This window comes from Danio rerio, chromosome 3, assembly GCF_049306965.1.
Source record: "Danio rerio strain Tuebingen ecotype United States chromosome 3, GRCz12tu, whole genome shotgun sequence".
NCBI classification, from domain to species: Eukaryota; Metazoa; Chordata; class Actinopteri; order Cypriniformes; family Danionidae; genus Danio; species Danio rerio.
In genome coordinates, this window is record NC_133178.1 from 55603096 (window position 1) to 55625000 (window position 21905).

A 21905-nucleotide genomic window follows, 5' to 3' on the forward strand; every position below is an offset into this window, starting at 1 on the left:
ACGTAATTTTAGCTTCCCGTTGTGCACCTTTTTCTCTAGTCTAGTCAATGTAAATAGTTGAAGGTCTTGGATTTTTGGAATGTAGCCAGTCCTGATTTTCATGCCCTCACACAGACATACACAAACACGCCACTGTAAGCTCTTGAAAAGCTGAGCTGGGCACAGCTGTGTGCCTGATGGGCTGCGTATATATATCACCCGCAGGGTCGTCTGGCTCATACAGCCTCTCTCACGCAGGAGACGCGTACCTGGGGCTGCGTTCACTCAACGGAGATGGCGTCAGCGTCACGAACGCTGTGCCCCAGCAGCAGCAGCAGGTAGGCACTGAGGATCATCCCTCAATGCCCTTCCTCCTCCATAACCTGCCCAGTGTAGTGCTCTCCTTCCCCCTTCCCCAAAACCGCAGTCCTGACCCTGCCACACATCCTGCCTCGGAGAATAGAGCTCCATCCTGAGCAGTGAACTTCCCTGTGACTCTCCTCCATTTCATGTCCTCATCACTCATTCACAGTCACGCCTTTGCCAATCCTGTGTCTCCTTCCTGCTAGACGACTTGTTTTCTTGGGTGCATTTTGTATTCGTCAGGGCTCAACAATAAGGATGGACTGATGCCAATGAGACAAACTACAATTCAATTCATATGACTTGAATCCTATTCAGATGCCAATTGTTAGTCGTGAGGATCTCTGTATCAATAAAGTAAAACTCATTTTCTCATTGACTGAGAATGCTTTTAGAAAAATATTTGCGGTGAATGTCAATCGTGTGAAACTTTAAGTGTCTCTCATGGTCATTTACTTAACTTTAATGGACTTATTAGTTTAATAACAACATTGGCTCCCTCAAAATTATTCTTAATAGCTTCCAGTTTGAATTGATATCTTGATGCAGATTTTTACATTTCTATCACTTTGGCGCACTGTAGGTGTCCATTATTAATGAACGGAGTGACACCTTTCTAGTGCACCTTTTAGTTACGGGTAGCCAAACTGTGCATTGCAGTGGCAAAAAGTAATTACAAAAGGGCTTTAGAAATTGTGAATAGTGGATTTAGATCCACTATTAAGTTAAATCACACCACCTTGTTTTTTTTTTTTTTTGTTTTTTTTTTTTGTTTTTTTAAACATTAAGCTCCCTTTTACTGCACATAACGAGCGACAGATCCGATTAAAATATTTGAACTCCTGTGACTAGACTGTATGCGATCGGCCAACCAAATTCCAGTGTTGTCCAAGCAGGTCCATGCACATGAGATGAGAAATAGTTGTCAGAAAAAAGTCTTTATTTGAAAAAAAAAAAATTCTATTGGGGGTGTATTTCGACAGTCGTGTCCGACTTGTTTGCAGTGGAAAGGCGGCTTTAGTTAAATTAGTTTTCCATGGCTGGTGATAGAAAAGTAAGCTACAACTAAAATGAATACATTAAAACTTTATATAAGTAAGTTTAACCATCATTTTATTATTATAGACCGGGTGTCCGCAGGGACTTAAAGTCTTCAAAAATATAAAAAAAAACGGAATTTAGGCCTTAAATTAACTAAAATATAGTGTTGTAGGTCTTAAATCATTTTAAAAAGATCTTAATTTTCCTCTGTCCCACTAAAGCTACCTAATTAGGGCCAATTATTGGTAATTAATTAATTATCGATAATCCTTCAAATAAACGTTTTTTTTTTCCCCCACAAACAGATACAATCACAACACCTGTTAGACATTTTACAGAAACTGCAAACAATTACATAATTCCTCATGACAACAGGACAATATATTTCTTTATATGATCATCCATTTATATAAAAACTATTTACAGTAATGGGAAGTGGATATATGAGGAATTTGAATTTTGCCATATAAAATGCACAAAACCTTTCAATTAACAACACAAATATACATTAACAAAATAAAAAAACTGTTAAAATACAGAACAATCAACCAAATGACAAAAAATAAACACTGTCTAAAAAAAGGTATTATTAGTGTGGTTCACTTTCTGCTTTGCTTTAGATAAACGCAGTTTTGATTGCGCTGCCAGAGTTTCCGTTTCTCAAATTTCCGTTTGAGATTCTGGCACAAAGCTCTTGTGGGGGTGAGCTTACCTGCGATTTGTTCTTATTGGCTCAGGGGATTTTGATTAGCGTCTCATTAAACCGTAAGTACTGTCGCGCAAAACGTTGAAGAAGAAGCAGCTAGCATTTTTGAACTGCGAACCAGATATAATATTAATAAATAGGTATGAAACATAATTTTTTAACAGAAATACATTTGGTTTAAAACAAAATTTGACACATTGAAATAGGTGGAAATAACTACACTTATTTTTGTGGCAAGCAAAACAAATTCCATTGGCTTAACTGGGCCATTGCAAAAAAAAAAAAAAAAAGTGTTTAGCTCTGTATAGGTCTAATTCCAAAAACATCTGAAAAACATCTCTTTAATAAGGCGCATAAGTATAATTTTTTACTAGAAATACATTTAATTTCATTATAACAGTAAAAATATGGTGAAATAGTAATTGTCTCTTTGGTGAGTAAAAATATCAGTGTAAATCCTTATTGTTGAGTTCTTCTATGTATTGTTCAGATGATGTTTTTATGCTTGTAAAGGGAATAAACCCTATTATTGTGAAACTGCTAGAACTGTGCTTGAATTACAATATGAAAATACTTACTTTTCTGCTCCCATCAAAAGTTTTAATTTGTGCTGTGACATGCACATGGTCTGGTTTCAAATGAAATGTCTATAATATATTCACACATAAATTAGCATAATATCAGTTGCCGATTTTAGGATACTTTTTTTATTTGTTGCATTAGAGAATGATTCAGGTATGAGATTACACACACACACACAATCACCCATCCATTACGCCTGTGCTGTAGTTGGATTTATTTTGCTTGTTGCACATGCACTCATATCATTACCATAATGTAATAGCAGCACTGGTGTTTATTGGTGTTGTGTAACGTGTGTTTGGAGTGCTAAAATAACATGCCGTTGCTGTGTGTTTCTCCAGGTGGATATCCTGCACCGTGCTACACACCTGACGGCAGGCTATGAAGATCTGTCAGCAAGTCCTCTTTACACCCCACACCGTCTAGACGTGAGTACAACTCACACGGCTGTCAGATCATTCTTCACACTTCATCTTTTTTTTGTTATGTTTCCTCTTAACACAGACTACTCTTTGGAAGTCTCAAGATATTTATTAGTAGCTGAATCTGAATTTTGGGGTAGTTTTCCGAAAAACACCAAAGCAGTGCAGTCAATTGGTTTTAAACCTCGATGATTGTGAACACAAATATAAGCTATACTGAAAAATGTTGGGGAAGAGCAGCCATTGACCTCCATAGTAGGAAACAAATGAGAGTCAATAACTGTTTTTGTGCTTTTCGAACAGGTTTGGAAGAAATAGAGGGAGAGTAAATGATGACAATTTTTACTTTTGGGTGAACTCTCTTAAAGCACGTAAATGTGTCAAACTAAACTTAGCCTAAGCTTAAATGAACACACATTGAAAGGAAATGAGTGTCTGTATCAGCAGGTATCGCGAGTCTATATTTAGCATTCAAATAGTAAAAAGCAACACTAGGCTTGATGTACAAACCCTAAATGCAAAGCAGCTCTTGCTTGCCAGTTTGAGTATAAATGATTTTGATCACTTCATGAAAATATTTAGCACACTAAAGTGTTCTGGTAGGCTGATGTAACCTTAAAGAGTCTTGAAGTTTCGATTCACGAATGTTCAAAAAAAAAAACCAAAATAAGTGGAAAGAGTCTGATTCATGTGGCCCTATATATACAACTATAGCTCATATATTTGATAATATATACAACGGGGGAAATGAGTATTAAACACCATCATTTTTCTCAGAAAACAGATTTTTATGGTGCTGTTGGCTTGAGATTTTAAGCAGATGTTGGTAACAACCAAAGAAATACATTTGTGCAAAGAAAGCAAATCTAATTAGTTTACAAATTAAGTTATGCATAATATAATGAAATGAAGCATTGAAAAAGTATTGAACGCATAAAAAGGAAGTGTAAAATGGCAGTGAAAGCCAGACAGCAGCTGAAATCTCTCATTTCTCATTTCATAGTTCTTCAACAACCCTCTGCCCTTCCTTATTGTAGATGAATATTAGCTGCTTCAATCCAACATCTAAATTAGCAGGTTGATGAAGATGAAACCAGGGTGGACATTTCATCAGCATTTAATGATCAAAAACAGAGCTAAAGAAACTCTCAAATGATTTCAGAGAAAGAAAATCAAGCTGTATAATGGCCCAGCCAATCCCCTGACTCTAATCTGAATAATATAATACAAAATAAATTCTTCTGGTTTCATTTTATTATTACACAAAACTATATTTTTCAGATTTAATTTGATTTTTTTTTTTTTTTTTTTTTTTGGAAAAAAAAGCATGACTTATTCAAAACATTTTCCTCCTTTGTATGTACACAAATATATAAAAGGACCACAAAACCAGGCATGAATAAATAAAATGATGTATGCATTATCTAACAAAAGTATTAATCAAATATTGAAATAAATAAGCCATCCACTGCTGTATTTGTTAGGATGATATTTGGCCAAGATGCAACTATTTGAAAATCTAGAATCTGATGGTTCAGACACTGAGAAAATCACATTAAAAATAGTCGAAATTAAGTTCAGAACAATGCGTAATACTAACCCCAAATTGAGTTTTGATGCATCTACAGTAGGAAATGTGCAAAATGTGTTTATGAAACATGAGCACCTTTACTTATTAATGATTTTTGACGTAAAAGAAAAATCAATCATTTTGAATCATACTATGTAATTTTAGGTATTGCCAAAAGACATGAGTTATAATTGAACCATGCAACATAAGTTGTAATGTATTTGAGTATTGAAAAAAAAAACACAACATAAGACATAAGTTGCGTAGGTATATTACTTTTAACTTAAGACATATCTTGCAGAGAGTTTTTTAGATAATTTGCGTTTTTATGTGGAATTATTTTGGTAGTATCGTAACAAAAAAAATAATTACATAAAATTTTTAAAAATATTATATATATTTTTTTTAAATATTATATATTTTCTTATATAATATCTCTAATAAAATACTGAAAATATGACTTTACAAACTGTATTGTAAATAAATCATATAAACATTTTCATATTAGTCAATAATATTACTGAAATATATTTTAAAACTGAATAAATATCCATTTACACACATTTACACAAGTAAATAAATAGACTCAATGATGGGCTAAAAATTTGCGGATTACTGTGCGCACAGATAAAGTGTAAATTACGTGTAGATTAAGTTCAAATCTAGCCACACAACATAAGACAAGTTATAATATTCTCAAGCAACAAGTTTTGTGGTCCAAGCAATTCCAGAGCCTGAAAATATATATATATATATATATATATATATATATATATATATATATATATATATATATATGTCTATAGATAGATATAGATATATGCAAGTGGCCATTTTAGCAATATTTTGAAATATGTAGCGTATATCGTAACATTGTACATCGCGGCGTTGTATGTTATATGTGTAATTTGCATATAATGCTTGTATGTCAGATCTCTATACAAGTACTGCTTTGCCTGACACTGTCACTGTGACTCCTTCCACAGGCTAATAACAGCTGGCAAGACAACACCAACCCTTCCTCCATCACCTCTCCACCAGGAGCACCCGGCAGCATCCACTCCGACACCTCCAGCTAATCTCACACACACACAATGGTCTTCCTCCGTCCTTGTCCACCTCTACACACACACACACACACACACACACACTCGTCTCGTTCTTTGAGGACGAGTCTGAAAACATGACTCGTCTCCTGGATCAAACCCCTCTACGATGGCGATTACGCAACTACTCCCTCCTCGCTTGTACCAAAGTGCTGTCAACGGTTGTTTCACTTTTCCGCACGTCGAAGAGCAACCTCAGACAACTGACCGCCCATCCAGTCTGCTTTTCACTATGATTTCCGCTACGTTGCGTTAAGCACAAATCCTGTCACTAAACACTGAGCTGGTGTTCGGGTGGAGAGGAGTTAAAGGTACGCTGGACCTATGAACACTTTGATTTCCAGTTCAGCTGAACGCAATGAGCGACCGCTCTCCGTTTTTAGTTTTCGCCACAGTATTCGTTTCCCTCGCCCGCAGCACGAAGATGCACCAGCCACCAAATAAAAAGACTTGATAAGAACTAGACCTCGCGTTGGTAAAACGGGGTCTGTCAGATGGACGGATAAGCTGGAGTATTGGTTTGGATCGGGGATCAGGGGGTGGGTGTTTAGAAATATTTTTAAAGGGAAAGATGATTAAAAAAAAAGCGATATTCCACTGTCTTCCATGCATGTAGGGTGTGTTGAGATGTTTTAGTGATTCCATTTAGCCTAACGTTACGTTTTTCTTTTAGTTTTTTCCTTTCGTTTTTTTAATAAACAAAAAAAAAAAAAACTAAATATACTATAAAAGGAGAGGGTGGGAAAGTAACAGACCAAATAAACAAGTGAACAAGTAAAAGGACGTCATACTGCCCGGTGATCCAGTGCTTCGGGCTGGGGTTTGGTTTCTCTAGGGTTTCCGTGGTATTTTAAATAGCACGTTTTTTTTTTTCATCTGTGACACACACTGCGGCCTCTCGTCTTACTGGTGTGTGTTGTGTGTTTTCTAAGGGTTGGGTTGTCTCGTCACTCACTCGTGCTTTTGAACTGATTGTATTGTACGTGCAATTGAAAGCACCTGTTTCTTGGTAAAGCATGCTGTCTCTCTTTAATTTGACCTTTTTTATTTTTACGTTTTGTTGTTGTTGCCTACAATTTCACTAAACTAAGGAACTCTGTTTTTTTGGTAATCAGTTAACATAGCCAAGCAACAAGGGCTTTTCTCCTGTCGAAATTTAACCAAAAATAAGCACTGGATGTGTTGTGATTTGAAACAGATGGACTAAAGCTTGTAGAGGAATTTTTTGTTTTCCCGAAGTTACAGAGAGTTGTCCGTGTTGTTCCTTTTTTTTTTTTTTTTTTTAAACGTTTCTCCGTTTAGTTTTCTCTTTATGGGCGGAAGCAGCAGGGCGTTTTTGATATATGAATGGAAATTCTATATATTACACAAAGGACTAAATAAGGTTGAAATGTAAATTGGGGTTTTGTTTATATATGTACACATGGAAAAACAAACTCTGAGGAGCTTTTCAAGCGTTTCTTCAAGATCATCACCGTGTCCTCTATAGATTAGTTCGAAACATTTCATATGGATATCTCCGACTAATGCTATTACTACACCAAAATTTCTTTCTTTTCTTTTTTCTATCAGTCATCTATGGATGTCACTGTACAGATTGTGGAATGTTTCAGTGTATTTTTCTCTTTTTGTATGCTTTTGCTTTTGTTTTTTTATTATTTTTAAATTCTCGCTGGGGGGTTTTGGAGTAACATTTGTTAGTCTTTGTAATATTCATTTTAGCGTTTCAGTTACCTTTTATTTGGATCGGGAGTCTCGAGTGTTATTTTGTTTGTGTGGTTTTGTCAAAGCTGATGGCGTTTGTTTGAAGTGCCGTTAAACAAATTTTACAGGATCAACCGTCTTATTTGAGTATCCGCATAAGCTCTGCTACAGACGATACGATACACTACATGTTGGACAATTTGTCACACAACTCTGGGATATTTTGGATTGTAATCTGAGTTTGAATCCGCAGCACCGACTCAAACGCCATCAGCATTTTATTTCTCGATTATTATTATTATTTTAGTAGAATTGTAGTACACGCTTCCTTCTGTATTTACCATTCTCTCCCTCCTCTCTACCTCTCCTCTCTCCATTTCACTTGTATATAAACCCCCCCCATTTTCAGACTTGGTAGTCTGTATAAACTCCTTTTATACCTCAACTTTAGAACTGTTCTAGTGAGAGAGAAAAAAAAGAAATATGAGAAAATTGTAGTGTTCCTTATTAGAAAAACAAAAACTAATAAAATAATCTAGTGTGCTTTTGAGCCTGTAGTTCTTTCCTTGTTGCTGTTCATTAAGGGGCTGATTTGCATGTTGCCATGCGTAAAATGATCTCGTTACGGCGGTTATGAATGAGTCTGCCATCTTTCAGCCAATTGTGTCGCCCCGTCTGAATATTTATGCGGCGTAAGGACAATAATATGAGGATCACAATAAATCAGACCTTTTCTCCTCATCTCAAATTGATTACGCGCTCTGTAACAACTCGGCCTGCTGAAATGAAACAAAGCCCCGCAGTCTGCACAAAGTAAAATTAGAAACCACAAAAACAAAATGAGGCCATCGTTTCAGGTGGAGCTTTCTATTTGCAAACATTACAGCAGATGTAGAGTCAGTTATTTATAATCATTATTACATGATCAAGAAAACAAGGGCTTGTTTGGGCCTGCAGAATGTGGTGTGCTTATGACAGGGCCCTCTTTCTTTTGTAGGCTAGTATTTTAAGGCCAGTTTTAAAGCGTTAAAATCCTCATGTCTTTACAATCCCCCTCAGACTTTTGTTCATACAAAAAAAGATATTTTAGATTATAGGTCTCAAACTGGATTCCTGAAGGCCTGCAGCTCTGTACAGTTTTGTTCCAATCCTAATCAAACACAACTGATTCAAATAATCAAGGTGTTCAAGACTACTAGACTATTAAGCAGTTGTGAGTTGGAGTTGGTTGGAGCTAAACTACGCAGAGCTGTGCTGCCGTACTCACACTAGGTACAGTTGCCTCTAACCTGGCCAAACCACGCTTGTCCCCCCTCCCGTCTCCCCCGACGGCCCGCACTCACACCACAATCGGGCCTCGGCACGCTTACGTCATCGATGCTGCGATGTTCAGTGAGAAGCGCTTTCACTCAGCACAGTGGAGATTTCTCTAGTTATATCGTTTCAGTCGGTTTGATATGCAGTGACATGCAGTCAAATATTTCGCCAAACAGTCCTTAGGGATGTGGGGACACGCAGTCAGATATTCCGCTGAACAGATCCGCCACTTTTGCCGCTTATAAACAATCATAAAGCCCTCGTGCTGCAGGAATGAGAAGGTTTGCTGAAGGTGCGCAGCTGTCATGCAGTGAGGAGTTTGCATCTTTAATAAACTACGGCAGTTTGCAATCACTGAAGAGTAAGAATGATTAATAAATCCATATGAAATAGTCCCTTAAAAGTCACGTCTTGCTTTCAGTTTCGGGCTTTGGCGCGTTTTGTGCTCACTACAAACGTACCGCGCCAAAGCCCAAGTGAACTGCGCTCAGGCCCACCTCTTCCAACCGGGCCAGGGCCAGCCAAGTGAACTGTGCCTGAGCCCAATTCAGCGCACACACACTTCTCAAACGATCCGGGAAACTGGCCTGGGCACGGTACGGATGGCATAGTGTGAGTACGCCCTGACTCTCCAGGAGTTGAGTTTGAGACCAATGTAATTTAGAGGATCCTCCATAGACAGCAATAGTCTCTACTCAAAGTGTATATGAATTAAACTTTTAAAAAAAGTTAAATGATTCATTCAAAGGCCAGAAAAGTAAACAAAAACATTTCATGTTACTTCAGCTATATTGATACAAGAACACTTTTGTGCAACGAAACAATTTTTGTTGGCTTGTATCCTCAATTAGATCAAGTTACGGTGTCTAGACTTTCGTTTGAAGCCCTTTAGTAGGACCCTTGCTGTCTGTAGAGGATGAGAGAGCTCTTGAGTTCATCTAAAATATCTGAATTTGAGTTCTCAAGAGAAATGAAGTTACATTTGCTGAATCTAAAACCTCTTGACTGGAGTAAGCAAAAAAAAAAAAAAACATTTGGGAAACTAGTATACAGACATCCATAGTAGGAAAACAAATACAAATATGGAAGTCTAAATGAAGCCTCATGGCATAATATAGCGTCTATTAGAGCACACTTCAGAATCTCATTGGTTGTTTTATGAATACTGTGCATTTAAACATGCAAGTCAGTGTATGAGCGGTGCTGAGAGCATATGTTGTGCTTTGGTCATGTAATAATTACCGTAATTTGAAAAAAACGTTCAGCGGAAAGCTGTACTGAATTGTGCTCTTGTGACGACACTAACGACGGTGCAAAACAATGCCTCAATCAATCTGCAGTGGCCAATTGGTGGAAAATTCACAGATCACAAGTTGTAATTAAGAGCTCTTAAAAGACCTGAAGGCTTTGTGCTAGTTGGAATGTAGTAATTACAGTCATTCTGACATGAGTGCACCTGTGTTTACCACACATTTAGAATAGGGGCTGCGTTCCATTCGGAAATGCTCATTCCTATGCCCTAATCACGTTAAAGCAAGGGTGTCAGAGTCAGATCCTGGAGGGGCACAGCCCTGCACTGTTTAGTTTCAACCCCGCTTCAGCATACTTACCTGCAGGTTTCAAACAGACCTGAAGGACTCAATTAGTTTGATCAGGAGTGTTTAATTAGAGTTGGAACTAAACTGTGCAGAGCTGCGGCCCTCCAGGAACTGACTTTGACGTGCTTTAAATGGTTTAACTACACAATTGAGCGCTTCAAAGGGATGAAGGGTGTAGGCAGGAGGCCAAAAAAATTCTTGGACCACACTTGAGCATAATCTGCATCACTAATTAAACATGCAAAGAATGATGCAAAGCGTTAAACCCTTCAAAATCCGTGAATGTGGAGAGTTTTGAGCACTATTGGTTTTAGGCTGACCCTTCAAAATGGAGGAAGTGATGGTTCTCACTGAAGTCTCGTGAATCTTCTGGAGCTGAAACCCAATTTGGTAAGAGGAGTTTCATTTTCAGCACTTTCTCCTAAAGGGACAGTTCACCGCACATTTTAAAATCATTTCTTAACTCAAACTGTTTCTAAACTTTAGATAAATATATGAGACATACTGAAGAATGTTAGAGAAAAGAAGCCACTGATATTAAGTTACTGATTTTTTTGTTGAACTAAAATTTAACAGGTTTGTAATAAGACAATCTGTGGATATTTTTAGTGAGCTGCAATGAATAATAAAATCTGTGGATAATGCAGAAAGACTTTGGCAGTACAGTAACTTTTCAAATTTAATTTTAAATAAATTGTAATGTTTTAAGCCATTTTCAGTGGAAATCTAATTAGATCTCCTTTGGTAAACAAAGCAAGTCTTGTCGCTGCGTCCAGCGTAAGTCAGAAAATGTTACTCTACAAACTTCATTGTACATAAATCATATACACACTTGTATATTAGTCAGTAATAATGCTGAAATTAATATAACAATTGAAATAATATAATTTTAAACATTTACCTAGACTTGATGGGCTACAAAATCTGGAAATCTGGGCACAGATTCGAATCTCAATGTGGGTCTGGTGGCTGAATTGTCAGTTTTGGGTGAACTATCTCTTTAAAGGTTTGACTAATCACTACAGGTGGGGTTTTAGTTGTGGGTGAATTAAAAAAAATAAGTACAATCTTAAGCTGCGGTCACACTGGGCTTTTCCTTCCATAGACTTTAATTCATACGCACGCGAATGCGTCTGACCGGAAACGCAGGGTCATGTGTAAAGTTTCACAGGTTGCTGCGTGCAAAGTTCAAGCTTGGTAAACTCTGACCTGCGAAATCGCATCACTTGACTGCGTGAGACCAATCGAGGATCAAGACATGACATCTCTAAACAGAAATTTAAAACATGAAGCAATTGCTCGCTTTTTAAAATGTCTAATAAGCTTGTTTAATCCCGCCCCTTTCGCAGCTCCGCATGACAGAATTTCACATTATCAAACTCTAGTGTGACCGCAGCTTTAATATGATATACACTCACTGGTCACTTTATTAGGTACACCTGTCCAATTGCTCGTTAACGTAAAAATCTGATCAGACAATCACATGGCAGCAACTCAATGCATTCAGGGATGTAGACATGGCTTTGGAAATTTGGCGTCAACAACACAAAAGCATGGATCCATCCTGCCTTGCATCATCGGTTCAAGCTGGTGGTGGTGGTGTAATGGTAGTAATTTCCTGGCACACTTTGGGCCTATTAGTACCAATTGTATAACGTGTCAACGCCACAGCCTACCTGAGTATTGTTGCTGATCATGTCCATGACTTTATGACCACAGAGTATCCATCTTCTGATGGCTACTTCCAGCAGGATAACACACCATGTCATAAAGCGTGAATCATCTCAGACTGATTTCTTGAACATGACATGACATGAGTTCACTGTACTCAAATGTCCTCCACAGTCACTAGACTTAATCCAATAGAGCACCTTTGAGATGTGGTGGAACAGGAGATTCACATCATGGATGTGCAGCCCACAAATCTGCAGCAACTGTGTGACGCTATCATGTCAATATGGAGCAAAATCTCTGAGGAATATTTCAGTACCTTGTTTGATCTATCCCACAAAGGATTAAGGCTGTTCTGAAGGCAAAAGTAGGTCCAACCTGGTACTAATAAGGTGTTCCTAATAAAGTGGCCGTTGAGTTTAGTGGCCGCTTGAACTTAATATTGAAGACCGCATACTTTTACTTTATATATATATATATATTAATTAGACACTGATTAAAGTTGACCAGGAATTATCTAGCTTCTCCTCAAGATCACTGTGAGCAAATAAAGTGGATTTCAGAAGACTAGCTTCTCTTTACTTTGGCTGTTTGCTTTTCCACTCCAGCTTCATGCTGCTTCAAACTAGGTGGGATTATGTGAGGAATAATTAATGACAGGCCGCTTGGCTTCATGAGGTGGCTTCATTACAGCGCAATAGAGTAAAGACTCGGTTGCGCTGCCTCTACTATAGTGACATCATTCTGGATCCCTCCCCATATGCAGGACCCGCTGCTCTGACACCAGTGAGAGGAACATCTGCATCTCATCTGCTGACCTCAGTACAGCCATCTTATGCTGCGTCCAGCAGATTCAAATGATCCCACAATGGCTGTTAATGGCAGTTTACTTCAAGTCTCGTTGCAAGTCCAATGATACGGGTACATTTAGTGATTTTGCAGATGATTTCGTCCGAAGCGAACTACAAATAAGAAGCATAGTGATCTCTCACCAAACAACCATCTGCAGTGTTTACGCATCACATTTTGGTGACTACTCGCATGGAACCCCAGCTAAAGTGGTACTTAGTAGCAGACCTTGTACACTGTGGTAAACCCCCACCACCCCCCATAAGTGAGCGGTACCAGGCAGTCGTATTATTGGTCGAGAAGGGTATAAACAAAGGTCAGAGCTATCACCAAATAGGTCAGCTCAGAGTGGGTAAGACTTGAGCTCCATGTGGGCTGTCCCAACCTTCTAGACTTAACATTGATCTATTTATTGTCTTACATAAGTGTTTCTCAACCACGTTCATGGAGGACCACCAGCACTGCATGTTTTGGATGTCTTCTGTCACACCCTTTACAGGTTTTTCAGTCTGTGCTGATCTAAATCAGATGTGTACCAAACAAGGTGTGTAAGGAGACATAAATGGCATCCCAAATGTTTCACTATGCACTTACACACTGAACAGCAGAGTATATGAATTTAGTGTTGACCCAAATGAAACACTAACGTTCTTTTCAAACTGTCTTCCAGATGATGTTTGACTGTTGCCAAACTAGTAGAATAAATGGCCAAACTAACAAAAGAACCTGTCTAGAGTATAACAGGATTCACCATCGCGAGGCGATATAGCCTATGTGCAATATTTTAAAGTAATCCAACATCAGTGTCCAAAAGTTCCACCCCTTCCCTTGAAGCTTGGTGAACTCTGACCTGCGAAATCGCATCATTTGACTGCGTGAGACAAAACCTATCAAAACCTATCCTACAAAATCGAGGATCAAGACATGACCTCTCTGGACAGGAATTTAAAACATGGAGCAAATCGCTCGCTTTTTTAATGTCTAATAATCTTGTTTAATTCTGCCCTTTTCGCAGAGCCGTACGACAGAATTTCGCACACACAAACTCTAGTGTGACTGCAGCTTAAAGCTGCGGCCGTTAAGTGAGTGAAGTTTCCAACATTCCACACTTCATTTTAACGGTTGAATAAGGTCATCATCCCGATTATTAAAGTAAACTTGTTTTTTAATACTTACACCATTTAAGCCTCATTCACCCTACGAGAGACTGGCAGCAACAAAGCTTTAAACGACTTCATTTCAAATAAAAGTGAGCTTCCACTGACCTCCATCTATGCCAGTAATTCTTGGTCCTGGAGGGCCGGTGTCCTGCATATTTTAGTTCTAACCCCAATAAAACACACCTGAACTAGCTAATCAAGCTCTTTCTAGCTATATTAAAACTTCCAGGCAGGTGTGTTGAAGGAAGTTTGAGCTAAACTATGCAGGACACCGGCCCTCCAGGACCAAGTTTGGGCATCCCTGCCTGATATGAGCAATAAAAAGGACATTTTGAAAGTGCAAAGGAAAATAAGCACTCAGAATTGTGCACCTATTTCTCTGATCTCTTTCCTAGCATAACAAAATGTCCCATAAACTGCTTTTTTTCAGAATATTAATGCCTTGTGTTTTGGGAAAAGAGAAACTTCCTGTGGGCAGCGGACCGACTGACCCCCACAAAAGGGCCCGATACATCCATTGTCAGACGGAGACAAAAACACGCACCAAAACAAGCTATCAAAAATGAAGTATTATTTACTCTTTGTACTCATTTCACTAAGCAAATACAAAGTCATTTATTTACAGGGAGAAATGGTTTTTCCATCAAGACAATGGGCTTTGTGGAGGAGCGGCCTCTGGGCTGCTGGAGTTCTGGCTGTTTTTCTCAGGGGGAGCCCCTGTTTTCACAGGCTCGAAGCGGATGCCAGAAGGCCCCTCGTGCGGCCGCATTCTTCTCCAAGGGAAGCAGAGAATGCGTTTGTAGGTGGTCCTCATGTCCTCGTCCCGAAAAGAGTAGATGATGGGGTTCACCAGAGAGTTGCACTCGGCCAGAACCAGGCAGTACTTCTCATACTTCAGGACGTGACATTCGATGCACTTCAGACCGTCCAGAAGGAGGATCACCAGACCTGGAGTCCAGCAGATCACAAAGGCACCTGAGGAGAAAATAGGTCACACACACACACACACACACACACACACACACACACCAAGTGTTGATGAGTGCAGGGTCGGGTACAGATTGGTTTATGAGGGCAAGCCACAGCAGCATGCAAAACAAATGCATCACTATGCAGCCCCTTTCATGCTGTTAGAACTCGTGTATATTTCTGCAGATAAAAATCAGAGAGCATGAGGTGATATTTGCACAAAACTATGCAGACGCTCTAAATCATTTACAATATAATGAGCCAAAAATAGCATTTAGCTGGTAACAGGAACATCCTAAACTTCAGTTCAATTCTTTAAGGCATTAGGTGTCACAAATGAACAAGGATATTCCTTCTAGGATATCATTTTTATTTATAGATAATTAGACATTCAAAAAGTCCAAAAAGGAGTCAGTTTAATATTATTAATAGTATTCATTAAATTTTATTCATTTTTACAATTTAAATTAAATTTTAGTACATCTAGTACTTCTTCTTTTTTTTTTTTTTGGTAAAACTTTGTTTATTGTATTCATATTAAAGGTGCAGTATGTGATCTTCCAAAATGCTGTCTGTTAGAATAATATCGTCGTGAAAACACAGTCCCTCCCCTGTCGATCAAAAGTAGCACATTAAAGATGACAGAGAGCCACTACATCATTACAGTCACCAGTTAGAAAACTATACAGTATAATACTATAATTCTAATTTAAAAAAAAAAAACTATTATATCTAGCACGTTTTCAGTTGTGCAGCAAGCAAAACGTCAGTGCAATATTTCATGTGTTTTGCTAAAGCAACAGTGTGCTTAGTGGTTGACTGGCAGTGTGCAGGAATTACACTTATTACTAAGCCATACTTGCGTCCTATTTCAGACCGAAAATTCAGAGTAGCATGATAAACTATCGGGAGCGCGTCACAGGCTGTCATTGTTCAAAAATGACCCAATGTGAATATAAAACCAACTTCCAACCACCTCAGTAAAGCAGGCTAGGTGGAAAAGCGCTATGTTTTGTTGTTTAACTAAATCAAAATCTACATTATCTATGCTGTAAAAGGTCTCTCATGAAACTGGAAATAGTCATCAAGCTTACGCTGACAGACAGTTTTGGCTACTTATTAGAATTATGGGAATGATCAACCGACAATATTAGGATGAACATTTTTTTAGTCGTATGCTTTACCCAGAATATACAAATACATTTAGATCTTTTACTTTAATCATTACTATTGAATGTTGAGTTTCAACCAGCACAATACAAATTGTTTCTGAAGACAACCACCTACTGCAGCTTTAAGCCTACAGTGTAATTTGACTCCGATTTTAAATTTGACAGTAAGATTGGAGCGGTAGTAAAATCTAGCTTTTCTCAATTAAGACAACTAGATACACTAAAGCTAATATATAGCAAGACAACAGTTTGAGAGAGTAATCCATGTTTTTGTGACCACTCTGTTAGATTACTGTAATGCACTGTATGTGGGGAGTAGCAGTCAGCTATTGCGCATTTGCAAATAGTGCAAAATGCTACAGCACATCTGTTAACTGGTATTTGCAAACATGACCACATTTCCCCCATGTTAGCTTTGCTTCATCGGTTGCCAGTGCATTTTAGACTAGAGTTGAAGATTCTTTTTTGTTTTAAAAGACTCTTAATGGTTTTGCCCCATCTTATATCACTGAGCTGATACACCTATAACACATATTGCAAATGATTTATACCGCAAGTGTCAATTTCAGTTCATAATTTAAGTTTTTAATAATTAAATGTTTTTTTTTAAACTGAGATATTTCTAAATTCATAATTGTTGTGAAACTTATTAGTAAAGCAAGTTATTAGTATGAATAGAAAATAATTTGCATAGTTCAGGGGTGTTGAAAGTCAATTCCTGGAGGGCCAAAGCTCTGCATAGTTTAGCTTTAACCCTTATTAAACCCACCGGATCAAACTAATAGAGTCTTTCAGGCTTGTTTTAAAGCCCCAGGTAAGTGTATTGACGCAGGTTTGGAACTAAACTGTGCAGAGCTGTGGCCCTCCAGGAACAGACTTGAACACCCCTGAACTATGCTAATAACCCTCTACTAATACTAATAACCTGCTATACTAATAAGTTTCACAACAGTTATGAATTCAGAAATTTCTCTGTTTAAAAAAACAAAAAATTAAATTATGTAATTATTTATTCACTCAAAATCATCAGATTCAGCTTGTTGGTTGCTATAATTCTATATATATATATATATATATATTAATATTGTACTCTAATATGTTTGTATACATTTACATATTTTTTTAGGATAATTGTGCACATCATCAGTTTATTTGATTTTTAATGTATAATTTGTAGGGGTGTAATGGGTTACAGTTGATCCATGATTCGCATTGATCACAACCGACAGTTTGAAACACACGACCCCCAGATTAATACTTTTTTTACTTGTAGATTAATCCTAAATTTGTAACGTTCACAGAGAGATCACTTCTCATATCATTCAAAATCGCATGTATGAAAGCATTTAGGCTTTCCTGTAAAATACAGGATGATTCAAAAAAGATTACCACAACTTTGATCTTTTTATATATATATTGATATTATTTATGGGCCAACAGCGATCTTAGCGAATGAAACTTCAGAGCTTCCTTAAATTAACGACAGAAAAAGCTTAGCTCTCCTTTTCTTCCTAGCAGAGTTCTTTTGAAAGTTGAATTCTTTTTGAATAAGCCTATAAAATGATGATGGAAATTGTGGTAGGATATTCAGGATGTGGTGGGTTTCTTAGCTTATTAAAGGGGTTTTCTGTCACTGACACACATTTATTGAAAATGAGACTAAAAATAAATATGGGTTGTTCATATTATAATGTTAGATTTTAACATTTAGTGTTATCAGCAACAGTCGTAGGAACAGTGAATTTTTCACAGTACTGAATATTTTACAGTTTATTTTTATTCAGCTGTTTATTTCTTCATTTTATTTTGAATAAAATTACAGCTAAGTTCTGTTTGTTTAAACCAAAAGTTTCTCGCAGTATTGTTTTTGTCTCCTCTTTTTGGCTGATCTAAAAAATGGTCAGATCCACGACAAAAAAAAAAAAAACAATGTGATCTGAACCATGAGATTTGTGATGTTACACCACTAATAATAAGCATTTCAATTTCAGGGTTTCTGCAGGTTTCACCAAGTAAAATTAAGAATTTAAGACCATTAAGAATGAAACTTAAGGCTTGTATAGCATTAAACGCTAGGGATTTTCTTAATGGCCCAGCAAAAAAAAATATCTATTTTCTTTCCACGTCAATAAGAAAATTTTAATCAGTAATTTTTTGGTCACATATTTGAAACAATGTTTCAAATCAAGCAGACCCTAGCTGTCCATGTCAAATAAACAATAAATAAAATTATACATTATATAGTTTTATTGAGTCGTGTTGTTGGTGATTTGATGTGTGTTGGATCGATTGAGTGGCTTTACATGGACATGAAAATTTAGACCTGTTTAAAATGATTTAAGACCTACAACACAATTTAGGACTCTAGAGCCTAAAATTTAGAATTTGAAATTTAAGACCCCGCAGATACCCTGATTTTGTGTTACTCACAACAGCACAAGTCCAAATGATGCATTATTTCCTAATACAGCTATTACTAAATGAATCCAAAAGTCTGAAGCGAAAATTATAACAGAGAACACTAAATAAGCAGTTTGTGCTCCAGTTAAAGGTACAAAACAAGCGGATGTTAGAGCAGCCAAACCGGTTTGATAAACTCGTTTGAGCTGATTATAGATATACTTTATTTTGCCAAGAAAACAAGTTAAGGGCTACTTCACTCAAAAACATTCCCCCACTTACCCCCCACTCTATAATTTTACCAGTTTCTGTCTTCTGTTGAACACAAAACTGGAATGTTGGAATAAAGCAGTCCTTGACATTCATGGTAGGAACAAAAACAATACTCCTGAAGTCAGTAGCTGTTTCCATCCAATGATTTTTATGCACATATCCGAAAATTGACCTTACTGTTCGCAAACGAGCGGGCGCAGCCATTTGAATCTCTTCGGCTTGAGACCTCTAGTCTCATTCACTTCCATTCATTTTTAGACATTAAAAACAGCTTGTTGTGCTGCTTGATGTTGCAGGCTGATATTTTCTTAAGTGATTCTGCTTTGTCTGTATAGTCATGGACACACTTGTTTGTAGAGTAATTAGTTTGACTTTTTTGCTGTTAATTATTCCTAGTATTTTCTCTCATAGGCAACTGAATCGGAAGTTTTAAAATGAATAAGGTCAATAGCATAAAAATATGCTTGCTGAAAGGCAAATATGCATGAATTTTTAAAACATAATTATGCTGACAACAAAGAACAAACATTTTAGAATATTTAAGAAATGCACATAAGCTATGATTGAAACACACTGACCGAATGTATACTTAATACACATCTGAAATTCTGTTTTGGCCATTGCTAAATGTCTTCGCCAAAGTCCATTATCATAAAGGGGTTCAGCATTATTACAGTACCTCCAGAACTGTCGTGGGCAGCAGTGCACAGTTGCTTACAGTAGCTTCTCTTTCTGCAGGAAATGACCTTTTTCTTTTTGATATTTGGCCTCAGTTTATCAGGAAGTCGCGTTTTACGTTCATTACATTTCATTCGATTTGTCTCATTATATAGGCATGGTGCTTCGTTCGCAAATGTTTTATGCAATATTCCAGTTTTGCATAACAGTTTAATTCTTAAGAAGGAAACATAGCTAGTGGTATGGAATATCTAAAGCAGGGGTGCCCAAACCCTTTCTTAGGAAAAACACCAAACTTAATCGAGGCTAAAGGGCCGAAGGTAAATATAGTCAGCATTGGTAATTTCCTAATTTATTTAACAATGTTTAAAACAACTATAAACTTTGCTTTATATTAACTAAAGGGCCGATCACACTAAAGATGCTTTTTGCGTTGAGAGGCAGCTTTTTTGAATGGTTTACCAACGGCCACAAGCGTTTTGCGTGCTGCTTATCCACTCTGCACGACTTGCATTTTTAACCACCTGCTGTGCCTTTCCTTTTTTGCTGTTGCATGTCATGCGCTCACATTTGAAAAAAAAAGTGAATTCTTTGAGCGGAAAAATTGTTACGTCAGTTGCGTTTTTAGAACGTCAGTCATGTTTTCAGAATGGAAAAGCACGTTCGGTGTGATCAGCCCCTTATACAGTATTTATTTTTATTTTTTTACATTTTACAATGAACTTATTACAGTTACAGCAAAATCTAATTTACAAAAGATTTACACTAGTTTCTGCATTGATTTGCTCACTGACATCTTCTGTATACTCATCTGTCCGTCGAGTGACAGTATTTACATATTCAAAAATCATATTCATTTACAACATTTATTGGAAACAATAAAACAAACGGTAACATTTTATTTTGAGGGTCCATTTGAGTAGGAGTAGACTGTCTGCTTAATATCTGTTCATACTGCTCCTTCAACAGACATTTAACTGACTATAAGAATTTACATGAACATGTCAACTTACACTAACCCTAACCCCAATCTAACAGTCTTATAATTAATGAGAATTAGTTGGCATGTAGATGCAATGTTATGTAAATTTAACAAACGGACCTTAAAAATAAAGACCAAACAAAAAAAGGTGATGACGATCTCTGCTCTGTGTTAAAGGCATTCGCTCCAACCCTCTCCATCATTCTCACTCTCCTCTCAGATGGGATGGTGGGCCAAATCAAAGGTTACAATGGGCCAACTTTGGCCCACGGGACCTACTTTTGGCACCTCTGAACTAATGTACAAAATAATAAGATCATAAGCTGTGGTCACACTGCACTTTTAGCCCAATCGACTTCCATTCATGCGCATATGAATGCGACAGACCGAAAATGCAAGCTCATGCGACAAGTTTTGCTGTTCGCTGCGCTGAAAAGTTTAAGCTTGGTGAACTCTGACCTGCACAATTGCATCATGACAAATGCGTGAGACAAATCGAAGATCAAAACATAACCTCTTTGTACAGATATTTAAAATATTTTTACTTTTTTAATATAATTTTTTAGGGGTTTTAACCTTAATTATGATGTGGAACAGCAGAGATTTCACATAGGAGCAGAGTGAAGGGAAGGATCGGCAAAGGACCTTGAGCCGGGAATCGAACTGTATTATTTTTTATTTTATATATCAAGTTTAATTCTGAAAAAAATTCTGTGTCGAAATAGACAAAAAATGTCAGCAGATTCTGTCTGGCCCTACTAATTATCTTGTTTTATCTTTTCGCAGCGCCGTTTGACAGAAATACGTATGCTCAAACTCTACTGTGACCATGGCATAAGTCTTCAAGTAAGTTATTCTCCAACATTATTCAGTATATTTTCCTTTGTTCAACAGAAGAGAAACAGTAAAAAACATAAAAATGAGTAAATGATGGCAGAATGTTCTTTGGTTGGGTGAACCATCCCTTTTTTGTGCCTGAACAGACAACACTACAAGCTGAATAACATTCAAAAATTGAACAAGCATAACAGGAACTCTTTAAAATGTTTTAAATTAAGCAAAAAATAACAGTAAATATTTAAATTACTCACAAAAAATAATAAACTCCAGTAGCCCAAAAGTCAAGGCCTTACCCAGTATCATGGACATGGTCTTCATAAGGCTGATAACCGTCTGATTATTTGAGGGCTGATCTGTGTGAGGGGACATAACTTGACTCCGCCGGCGGACGTAGATGAAGATGTGCGTGTAAACGGCCACCATGATGAAGAAGGCCATAAGGTTGAGGATGGCCCAAAACACTAGGAAGCTGCGCGAGTACAGTGGCGCAACCGTGCTGCAACCTAACTGGTCACACACACAA

The 21905-nt window shown here is 37.4% G+C and overlaps 2 protein-coding genes across 3 annotated transcripts in view; one reads left to right on the plus strand and one right to left on the minus strand.

Moving 5' to 3' along the window:
- Positions 1–6483, plus strand: part of pbx4 (pre-B-cell leukemia transcription factor 4) — a gene marked incomplete at its 5' end in the record, with an annotated part of 73378 nt that extends 66895 nt beyond the window's left edge. The window contains 2 exon segments of the mRNA NM_131447.1: positions 3013–3099; positions 5650–6483. Coding sequence (NP_571522.1) covers positions 3013–3056 — 44 coding nt within the window. The 3' untranslated portion in view covers positions 3057–3099; positions 5650–6483.
- Positions 6484–14624: 8141 nt separating this feature from the next.
- The window catches only part of lpar2a (lysophosphatidic acid receptor 2a), an 8541-nt gene continuing 1260 nt past the window's right edge, over positions 14625–21905 (minus strand). Inside the window, exons 2-3 of one of the 2 annotated variants that reach the window (XM_009299773.5) lie at positions 21676–21905; positions 14625–15043 (exon numbers count right to left, since the gene is read on the minus strand). The exon at positions 21676–21905 is cut by the window's right edge and continues 696 nt beyond it. In XM_009299773.5, the coding sequence (XP_009298048.1) occupies positions 14712–15043; positions 21676–21905 (562 nt within the window). In that variant the 3' untranslated portion in view covers positions 14625–14711. 2 annotated transcript variants of the gene reach the window in all.